Source organism: Arachis ipaensis, chromosome B05, assembly GCF_000816755.2.
Source record: "Arachis ipaensis cultivar K30076 chromosome B05, Araip1.1, whole genome shotgun sequence".
Lineage (NCBI taxonomy): Eukaryota > Viridiplantae > Streptophyta > Magnoliopsida > Fabales > Fabaceae > Arachis > Arachis ipaensis.
This window is the reverse complement of record NC_029789.2, coordinates 13,200,609-13,211,624: the sequence shown is the minus strand read 5'-3', so window position 1 is coordinate 13,211,624 and position 11,016 is coordinate 13,200,609. Positions and strand designations below refer to the sequence as shown.

Below are 11,016 nucleotides of genomic sequence, written 5' to 3'. Positions count from 1 at the left end.
CATCATAAAAAAAATTTTTGTACACCAAAAAAAAAAAAAACATCTATTTAATTTTGCACGAAGACTTTGGTCAAGTTGTCATCTTCTATACCTTGCATTAGGTACACCCGGATTCGAAATTTGCTAAGACCAAATAGTTGATGAAACTTTTAAATATTGGGTGTCTGAATGAATTTGTAATGCCTAAGACTAGAGCTGTCTAATTGATCTGAAAAAAAATCCACGAATTTTCCAATCTCCAAACCTACCACGACATTCTCCACTTTGCCACCGTCGGATACGGAGGAGATCATGGTGCTAAGGTCGCGTTTGGCTCTGACGATTGGAGACGTGGCTCGGGAAGAGTCGTGACAACGTGTTGCGGGGGCGCCGCCGAACTAGAGTATGCCACTGTCGCCTTTTCTTTCATCCACTTGTGTGTGTATTAAATAGTTTGATTGCTGCTGCTGCAAGAAAAATGTTGTTGTTGAAAATGTGAAGTGTAGTTATGATGAGCCATGGCAGCTCAAATCAATGTGTTTGAAGCTGCAAATTTTTTTTATTGTTTTTACTGCTCTATGATTTATCTACTCTTGAAAAGATGCTTTTGAGGTCTTGTAAATGAGCTTTAATATTATTATATTTAAATGATGTCTTACTAATGTCAATGGTTTGGAAAAGAATTTGGTGATTGAATTGAATTGAATTGATGATGTTAATGGTGATTGAAAGAAGAAGAAGAATTGGGTTGTGTTACTGGTTAGTGTATGAAGAATGAGGAGTGGACGATGAAAGTGGAGGAAGAAAAGGAGAGTGGTCGAGTGGAAGAGAAGGACAAGATTGGAAAAACAAATTTGGATTCCTTAATAAATTATTACAAACATTTGAAATAAAAAAAGCATACTTCACCAGAAAAAGAAAAAACAAAAAAAAAACTGCAAGAAGCCAAGAATATACCTACCAAATTGGTTTGGATTATGACGTACCACAGCTTGTATCAATCAAATCCGAAAACATAAATACATCAATACTCTTCCTTGCTAGAGGAAATGGCAACAAAAGACAGAGAGAGAAATGAGAATCCAAAATAGCCAACCAACTTAAACTAGTAAAATAGAGGCCTCATGGATAGCCTATTATTATAGACAAACTTCAAAAACTCGGTATTGGTACACATGATGATGATGCTTAATAATTATCATTATCTGATAACGATCATCAGTTAGGGACACCTTCCTGAGTCTTTCTGAATAATTTGTGCTGAATATGCTGAGCAAAAGTGCGAGGAGGAAATAGTGCTGGCTCTGCATCCGTGACAAGCTCCGGCAGGGGCTTCAGTATGATCTTCTCCTTAGGGGGTTCACAGAAAACAGCCCAAGATATCCGAACCTTTTCCTTGTTGACCAAACCCCTGTGGAGAATGCTCTTGTACTTACCATTGCTGAGGATCTCAATGGTGTCACCAATGTGCATGAGGATGGAATCCGGGACACACTTTGCTGTGATCCATTTGCCCTCATAGTAGAGCTGAAGACCGGGTACCATGTTGTGGAGGAGGAAAGTGAGTGAACTAACATCTGTGTGAGCTTCAACTCCAAGTGCAAGTTCTGGCTGGGGACAAATAGGGTAGTAATTGATCTTTAACTGAAGTAGAAGCTCTTCCATCCCTCCAACTTCCTTCTCCAGCCTCCCTTCTTCTAGCCCCAGACAAAGAGACAGAGCCCCAAGAATCTTGGTCGCTAGTCCTCTCAGTTGCCTTGCATACTCGCTTGTAACCTCACTGCAAAAACACATACATGTATACATATTTATTTAATGACACATGGTTCCATTACTCATCAAACCAAAGATGCAAACTACTCACGTATAATCACAAGGTTTCTTGGGCCAGATTGACAAGTCACGCTTATCCTCTGGGAAAACAAGGTGGAAGAAGTAGTCTTCCCACTCAAGCTGTCCACTTGCATTGTTAGCAAGCTTGCTTCCATACCCTTGAATCTTGCCAGATTCCTGGTCGTTGGCATACTTCTCCTTCTCCTCTATCGGCAGCGAGAAGAAGGTCTCCCCGGCCTTCTTCAAGCGGTCGATGAGGTCTTGGGGGATGCCATGGTTGACAAGGTGCATCACACCCCATTCCTGCGCCGCCTTCTTGAGAGTCTCATGGCACTTGGCTCTCACAACCTCATCCGGAGAATCGATTTCCTTGAGGTCAATGGTCGGAACTTGAGGGCCTTCCTTCTTCTCTTCCTCAAATACGTCACCTATGTTGGTCAACTCTTCTTGTGGCCTCACATACTCTTTGGGAATGGATTGTATCCCACTGCTTGCTAAGCTTTCAACTCTTGAAGCCACCCTAGTTGCCATTGTACCCTATATGTATCTAGGTAGGTGCTAATAATCGTTTGTTCTTCTATGAGTTTGTCCGCAATGAATCTTGTCTATATATACACACCCCGCCCTTTCATTCAGTTTTCTCAAGGCAATTGCAACAAATGTGATGTGTATGTGACTCTATAGTTTAAGAAGTGTGTGGGACATATTATAATATTATTATATGATGTGATTATGATAGTTATCACGTGAACTTCTCAACCGGCCACTCAACATTCAACATTCAAACATTAAAGGTTGGGTGGCAGCTAAAGCATGATCATCATTGCACAAAACCTTGCCTAACCTTCCCATCTGTCTCTTCGCCAAGATTCTTCTTTTACCAACAAGAAAAATTATCTGGGTTATTAAAGGTTACAAACCAAATATACAATTTAAAGAAGCAAACAAATTGGGGATGGAAAAGGAACGGTTGATACGGTAAGAGGCGTGCCACCAAAACCCTCAGCCACATGCTCCGCTGCCCATTGATACTGTAATATTGTTGTAGACTTGTAGCTAATTCATGATAGTCCAGGAGAAAAAGATTTCAATGGAGAGCAAAAATAAACATACGAAATTAATTTCTAATTAGAGAGTAGAGACTTTTGTGGTTGTATTACTGGAAGAGTGATCAATTTCTCTTAAATTAAATAATAAATTCAAATTCAATATTATAATAATATCATTCATTATAAACTATAGTTATTAGAATCAGATTAAAGTGGTCAATTCAACCAAAAATCTAATAAATTAGAGAATCGATCCGTTTAAATTTACATTAAGATCGGACTTGTAATCACATCGGTCAACAATGGTCAAAATCGTTAAAAATTGGCACTTCTCTTTGAACCACTTGCAAGAACTACATAGATTTACGGATAGACAAGTACTCCACTATACACAAAAGAGACCTCTTTTGTTTTAGAATTAATAGCAAAATGCAATTAGCAAGAATTAAATATGGAATTTTACAATCACATATTTACATTTGTTGTTCCAATTCTGACTCTTGTACAACTATTGTAGAATTATGGGGAGGTCACCATGCTTCAATATTATTTGGGATCAATATTATTGGAGGATCCTGGTTAAGTTAGATTACATTGATCCAACATTATCTTGATATTCGTTTTCCTTTAGTGTTGCTCTAAGAAGTGTTGAATTATAATAATATTTTGATTTTGATTAAATTCTCTCCTTTAATACTTGTTCTTTGTCTTTGATTCATTGTGTATTGATACTGAAAGCCACGGAGGATGCAACTACTGTGGAAGGCCACGTGGGTAACACATTGCTTCAAAACACATCCACGTGGACAGGTCCAAAGGGAATGCTAGATTTTTGTGTGTGGACACATGGTGAACGATGAAGTCCACAAGTCACAAGACATGTCAGAGAAAACATACGGTGAATCAAAACAAAGTTCCAAAGTGATGTCTCACACAGCAGAAGCGAGAAGAGAAGAAAATTGAAGAAATGAAAGGAACCAAGAATAATAAAGTGGTTTCAACTCCCTCCACACGTTTGCTTCATGCCTTATCTTTGAGCTCGCTCTCCCTCAGTCCAAACAAAAACCACCCTCCCAACTTCCCCAAATGCACCTGGTTCCACATAACACTGCCATAAACACTGCAATCTTCTTGTAGTAGTACTATATCCATCACCATGGCTAGCAAGTTATTAGCATTTGCATTGGCACACCCTCGTGCTCCTACCCCAACACCTCTCATTCCGATATCTTCAACTACTTCTTCCTCTTCTGTTAATTTTGGTGCCCACCACCTTGTTCAAGTAAGTGGCCGCCACTTATGTCTCCGCCGCCGACTCTTGATGCTCTCCCCCAAGGCCACTGCCGATCAGCAACAAGGTCTTCTTTTGTTTCATATCTATCTATCTATCTATCTATCTATCATGGTTGGTCTTAACACTGTTGATTATTGTTCCTAATTGTCTCTTTCATTTCAGGCAAGGTTGAAGAAAATGATGGTACTGATGATGGCAAAATCTTACAATATTGTAGCATAGACAAGAAAAAGAGATCAGTTGGAGAAATGGAGCAAGAGTTTCTTCAAGCACTCCAAGTATGAAACACCCCTCTAAAAGTCCTAACAACTCTTTAAAATTTACCCTAAGTCCTATGAAACACCCCTGTTCTTCTGCTTTGTTGAGCAGGCATTCTATTATGAGGGGAAGGCGATTATGTCAAATGAGGAATTTGATAATCTAAAAGAAGAACTCATGTGGGAAGGGAGCAGTGTTGTCATGCTAAGTATGGAACATATCTTTAATTTTCTGACCCCTGATACTGAACTACTGATATAAAAATAGTATGATACATGAATGACTTCCTCTTGACGTGTAGGTTCTGATGAACAAAAATTCTTGGAAGCTTCCATGGCCTATGTTTCTGGAAAACCAATCCTGAGCGACAAGGAGTTTGACCAGTTGAAATTGAGGCTAAAGGTTTGCTACAGCTATATATTTTGTTGATGAAACACTTTGTAGATTATTTTCTGGCAGAGAAATTTGGAAATACAGTTGCAATTTATAGACTAGATGTACATATCCAGTGATTCCACTGTTGTTTTCTAGATGGAAGGGAGCGAGATTGTGGCCGAGGGTCCACGATGCAGTCTTCGTAGTAGAAAGGTACTTATCATTATCATATGCATATGCATATGCATTTTTTTCACATGTCAAATTCTTATTTATTCCTTAGTCCTTACTAGTAACTACAATTGACAGGTTTACAGTGACCTATCTGTTGACTACTTAAAGATGTTTCTGCTCAATGTCCCAGCAACTGTGGTTGCATTAGGATTGTAAGTATAACTCTCTTTCCATGTCCCAGCAACTTAACTTATTGGTCTGCCTTGATTTTTCAAGAATCCATAGTGAATTCACATATTCCATTTGGACTGAAACAAACCAGCTTATAGTTGGCATGGTTAGCATAATTTCCTAGTGCCTCAAATTTTCTTAATTCATGTGTTAGGTTCTTCTTCCTCGATGACCTTACTGGTTTCGAGATCACATATCTTCTAGAGGTATGCTCTTTTATTTCTCCTCCTTCTCCCTTCTCCCATTGCTTGCTGTATGCAGTTTGATTGTTGGTTGTAATAGCATCTGAATTGGTTTTGTAGTAAAATATGAACAAAGCTAAGACAATTGAGACTTTGAGAGTGATTCCTCTTATATGCATACACTGTTAATTGTTGAATGCAGCTTCCAGAGCCGTTTAGTTTCATTTTCACATGGTTTGCCGCTGTTCCCCTCATTGTGTGGTTGGCTCAGTCACTTACAAGTGCTATTATAAAGGATTCCTTGATTCTAAAGGTACAAGAATTTCTGTTACACTGTTTATATTTTGAGGTTATACCATACCATACCATACCATAAACTAAAGTAATTTGTTTTTTGAAGGGTCCCTGTCCTAACTGTGGTACTGAAAATACTTCATTCTTTGGGACTATACTTTCTATTTCAAGTGGCGATTCCACCAACAAAGTCAAATGTGAAAAGTAAGTATAACACTATTTCACTTACTCATTTTATATAATAATATTTGTTTATGATAGATAATTAGTCTGACAATCGAAATTAACATTATGCTCAGCTGTGGTACCGCATTGGTGTATGATTCAACTACAAGATTGATTACATTACCAGAAGGAAGCAGTTCCTAAGTGGAGTACGTGAAGATATATATAAGACACACAAATGGGTAGTGACTAATTTTATCAAGTCAGAAAACAGTGGTGATAAATCACTATTGTAATATGTGCCACCACTATCATACTTGAAAGCTTTAATTATATGAGCTTTGTGTAGCATATATTACCAAGAATTGTTCATACACCACTGGATGAGATAGTGCAATCAGGATCCTTATTCCTTAATTAAGACGGTCGCCGATCAAGTTCAACTCCAAATTCCCCTTCCCCTGTATAAGAATTGTGCCAAACAACCCTTAAAAGAATTATTACATTGACTAATGAGAATTAATTTTCTAATCTCTACCCGGTGGATGAAATACACCAAACAACCCAACGGAACCTGCCCGCACGTTATCTTCTCATAAGAAAATCAGGTTGTAATATAATATATATTCCTCTTTTTTTAATATAACTATGAATTCTGGAAGAGTCATCCTTGCTAACAAAATCGTATAGTTCACTTACTAAATATCAATTAATTCCTAAGGTCAATATTGTGGCGGCGGGAAACAATAGAAGAACGACAATATATTGTGGTGTTGACTTTCGGAAGATTAGAGGCACCATGTTCGTGGAGATCACGAAGGCAAGTTCTTAGTTACTACATACGTGTCCAAAGAATTTGGAACTTTATATATATAAGGAATTGATGTACTTGTCCGTGACCATGGTCGCATTGCATTCCTTTTCTAAGGAACAGTAATATCTGGCACAATTCCAACCTATAATCATGGCCTCCGTTCTTCAATGTCGTGGCTGCTTTCTAATTGCTTTTACATGCATCTTCGCAACATTCATGGGGGAGTCAAAAGTAGCAATGGCAACATTTCGACCAAGTAGCTGGGCTCTTGCACATGCTACCTTTTACGGTGATGAAACAGCTTCTGCCACCATGGGTATATATCTTATCTTAATTAATTATTCCTTAATTACCGTTGCTTATCTTAATTAATTTCACTATGGCTTCGAAGGAGGAGCATGTGGGTACGGGAATTTGTTTCAAAGCGGTTACGGGACGGACACGGCAGCATTGAGCTCAATGTTGTTCAACAACGGGTATGCGTGCGGGACATGTTACCAGATAAAGTGCTACCAATCAAGTGCATGCTATAACAACGTGGCCTTCACAACAGTCACCGCCACCAATCTTTGCCCTCCAAATTGGTCCGAGCCCTCCGATGACGGTGGTTGGTGCAACCCTCCGCGAGCCCATTTTGACCTGTCCAAGCCGGTCTTCATGAAAATTGCCCAGTGGAAGGCCGGCATAGTCCCCATTCTATACCGCAGGTATAATAATAAGCTTATGATTTGATAAATTTGACCAAATTGTCGACTTAATTATTAACTTTACATGAATATAACTGCACATGAATTTTTACCACGTAAAATATTTCTCTTAACTTATTGGTTAACTATTAGAGTGCCATGCCAAAGAAAGGGAGGGCTTCGATTTAGTTTCCAAGGGAATGGATACTGGCTATTGGTGTATGTGATGAACGTGGGAGGCGGAGGAGACATTGCGAGCATGTGGGTGAGAGGAAGCAGAACGGGATGGATTAAGATGAGCCACAACTGGGGGGCTTCGTACCAAGCGTTTGCGACTCTGGCTGGGCAGTCTCTGTCTTTCAGGGTTACTTCTTACACTACTAAAGAGACTATTATTGCATGGAATGTTGCTCCTTCTAATTGGAACTATGGACTCACTTACTCCTCCGCTGCCAATTTCAGATAAATGTATGTAATGTGACTAAATAAGTCTGAATCTGTCGCCACAAGCGCATCGGTTCCCTTGTTTATTAGATGATTTTATGTGAAGATCATATTTAAAAATTCTTAGATGAGATAAGATGTTTGATTGATAATTTTCAAATTTTATCATGATACAGCTGCTTTTTGTTACTTTGCCCTTCTCAGACGTAATCAGTGAGCAATGTCGTCTTTTCCATAAGTGATTGGGTGACATGCTGGAAGTAAGACTACTGAAACAAAAAAGTGCAGTTGTTGCGACTTGTGACTTCTTTATCTTCCTCTCAAAGAAATACATATGCACTATTTTACATCAAGGCTTGTTAATTATATTATATATCTTAAAAATCAAAATAGATGGCTATTTTTTATTTTGTGTTAAAGGCAAACTTTTTTTATTAATTTCTAAAAAAAGAAATAAATGGTCTAATTTAGACAACAACAATAAAAAATGTAAATGCCAAAAGAATACATCAAAAAAGAAAGAGTGAATATCCCATCCTACCCCTGACAATTATCTCGAAAGGACAACGAGGCCTAATCCGGTCCCTGATAATTTTTTTTGGGAATGACCTGTGCTAAAAAAAATAACATTGATTTTTTTTGACACAGAGACCTCGTTATCCTTTCGAAGTAATTGTCAGGGACCAGGTTGGTTTTTTTTATCAGGGACCGGGTTGAAATTTTTTTTTGTCAGGAACCTCGTTGTCTTTCGAGGTAATTGTCAGGGCTGATTTGAGTTTTTCTCAAAAAGGAAACATTAAAATAAGGGATGTAAGAAGAGAGACGGTGAGACTCTGTTCGTTTTTGGAGGAGAACATTGAAGAGTTTAACAACGAGATTTCTCACTACTGCAACAGTTTTTTGTAGCTGCATCTCCTTTTCAAAAACCAGTTAACTGCGACTAAGCCAAATCTTCCATAAGGCTGTTGTAATTGTGGATTTCCTTCGGGGGTTGAATTTTCAATAATAAGGTATAACGTTGTGCTCTTCCACCACTGCTAGAGGTCCGATTCTACAGTAGATAAATTCATTTTCAAATCTTTGGTGGCAGTGGACAATTAATTAAGCAGTGCATGGCTTTATTTTAGGATATTCTTGTATTTAGGACATATAGCTTAGAAATTGGGAGTTCTAGTTTTGAGATGTTGATTCATTGGAAGGCTTCATGGATAGCTTTTTAAATAAAGAGTTTAACTTTTGCCGGAACTTTGATGAACCAAATTGATTTTCAAATTATCTTTTGGGTGAAAATTTCTAGAAGAAATTCTATTTGGGCGTGAAAAAATTTGAATGCAACTGTATAACCAGAATTTACAGAATTAAACCCACTCTTTAATTTATTTAGGCTTCGATTTCTTTTAATGCCGAGTATATTTTGAGTCATAAGAGGCGTTAATAAATGATGAATTCCAGTAACCATTGATCAGAAGTAACTGTGAAACCCATTGAAAATTTTGGTTAAGAGACAATGATTGAGGTCCGTAGATTATATCAGTATTATCACCCCACACTTCTTCAAAGTTAAAAATTAAATCATCCCTGCCTATTTTTCATTTTAGACTTTTTTCCTAAAACCTTTTGCCTTCCAAGATACTTCATCCCCAAGATGGATTGATTTTTGGTTGGGTTTGTATAATGATGAGAAGGAAGAGTACTTGCTTTTGAGTATTTTATAAACTAGAGAGTTGGTTCTAAAATTAGTCTCCAATCTTATTTTTTTTAACATAGCTAAATTAAATGTTTTCAGGTCTTTAAAATCTAATCTTCCTTAGTTTCTATCGTGACATGAGCGCAACTTGGATGAGCTCTGTTTTATGTTGTTTCTAATTTGGACTTGGACCTCTCATTATGTAAGAATCAGTACCTTAGCAAGTGTGCAAAGTGTATATTATGATTACTGATTAGTGAGTGTGCTCATCATGTAATCCATGAGAGAGAGAACACTTTATTATAATATAGAGTGTCCAATTCAATACTCAATACATCTTGTGTTACATTATTTTCTTAATCCCACCAGAATTGCATTACGACAAAATCTAAGAGACCAGCACTTTTATTAAAATTTAGTTAACACTTAATTAGTAAAAAAAAGAGTAATTTCACACTATTAAATAAAATCTCATACCATTAAAAACACTAATAATAACTTATTAATGATTACAAATCACAAAACTTGTTGATCTCCTAACACTCCTCTTATATTATTTTCTTCTGAATATTTTTTATTAGCATATCAAAAAGTTTTAAGCAACTTAAGGGTAAATAGGAATAGTGGTAACAATTGCTTTGATTAGAATCTGTGTTTCACTTATGGATAATATTGGATTTTTTTCATATTTAAAGCTTTTTTTGAGACCTTATCTTCAATATATTTGAATTTGTTTTATTTTGATTTGTTAACAATCACAAAAAGATGAAGATATTTATCTTGAGAATTAACCTATAAAACTTGTAGAAACTAATCTAAAATCATTCGAAAATTCTCGAAAGTATTTTGGTTGAAGAAAATCGACGAGTTATTTAGATTAATAATCTGACTACTAACTCGACTATATTCTTGTAATATATGATTATTTTTTGACCCAACTAATTTACACATTAATTTCAATGTTGGTAAATATTGAATAATTTAATATAATACAAAATATAACAAGTTATATTATTAACTTTTTGAAAATATATTAATTTAAAGTTTTAAACTATATAATGCCTTATTTAAAACCAACATAGATTGAAATTTAATTAAAATTTTTTAAGTGGTGTTGATGATTTGCTAGTTATGCTTATTTGGAACCCAGGTGGATATATACTTAGTTGGAAGTAATACCAAGGTATAGCAGACTCACAAAGAATTTTGATTAATAAATGTATTATTTAGTTCGAAAATCAATTTAAATTTATTAAAGTATAATAAAAGGAACTATATTTATCTATATTTGTCTTTGATGCTTAAATTTGTTGACTTGCATATCCTAAATGCAAGTTCCCCCCACCCTCTAACGGAATATAAATGGCATGAGATGCATTCAAATCCTTCCAAATCATGGAAAAAACGTTGTTCAACGACCCTTAAGATTGAGGAACAAATACAAATAACATCTAGTTAATTAAACTTTCTTAACCTATTCCCCTTTTCTTTTTTAACTATAAATTTAAAAAAATATAAAAATCTTTGATAATTTTTTTGGGGATCAATCAT

The 11,016-nt window shown here is 36.3% G+C and overlaps 3 protein-coding genes across 3 annotated transcripts; 2 read left to right on the top strand and 1 right to left on the bottom strand.

The window, feature by feature from the left end:
- On the bottom strand, window positions 914–2,479 carry LOC107642984 (leucoanthocyanidin dioxygenase). Its single transcript, XM_016346511.2, has 2 exons — window positions 1,844–2,479; window positions 914–1,759 (listed from the first exon to the last, which is right to left on the bottom strand). Exons 1-2 carry the CDS (start codon window positions 2,341–2,343, stop codon window positions 1,198–1,200), a joined length of 1,062 nt encoding a protein of 353 aa, XP_016201997.1. The 5' UTR covers window positions 2,344–2,479; the 3' UTR covers window positions 914–1,197.
- Window positions 3,835–6,271, top strand: LOC107642982 (PGR5-like protein 1B, chloroplastic). Its single transcript, XM_016346508.2, has 10 exons — window positions 3,835–4,219; window positions 4,318–4,433; window positions 4,525–4,621; window positions 4,715–4,815; window positions 4,945–5,001; window positions 5,098–5,174; window positions 5,348–5,399; window positions 5,578–5,688; window positions 5,776–5,873; window positions 5,969–6,271. The coding sequence occupies exons 1-10, from the start codon at window positions 4,018–4,020 to the stop codon at window positions 6,036–6,038; spliced, it is 981 nt and encodes a 326-aa protein (XP_016201994.1). The 5' UTR covers window positions 3,835–4,017; the 3' UTR covers window positions 6,039–6,271.
- LOC107642983 (expansin-A7-like) lies at window positions 6,392–7,967 on the top strand. The gene is made up of 4 exons (XM_021123079.1): window positions 6,392–6,654; window positions 6,769–6,964; window positions 7,040–7,355; window positions 7,488–7,967. The coding sequence occupies exons 2-4, from the start codon at window positions 6,799–6,801 to the stop codon at window positions 7,798–7,800; spliced, it is 795 nt and encodes a 264-aa protein (XP_020978738.1). The 5' UTR covers window positions 6,392–6,654; window positions 6,769–6,798; the 3' UTR covers window positions 7,801–7,967.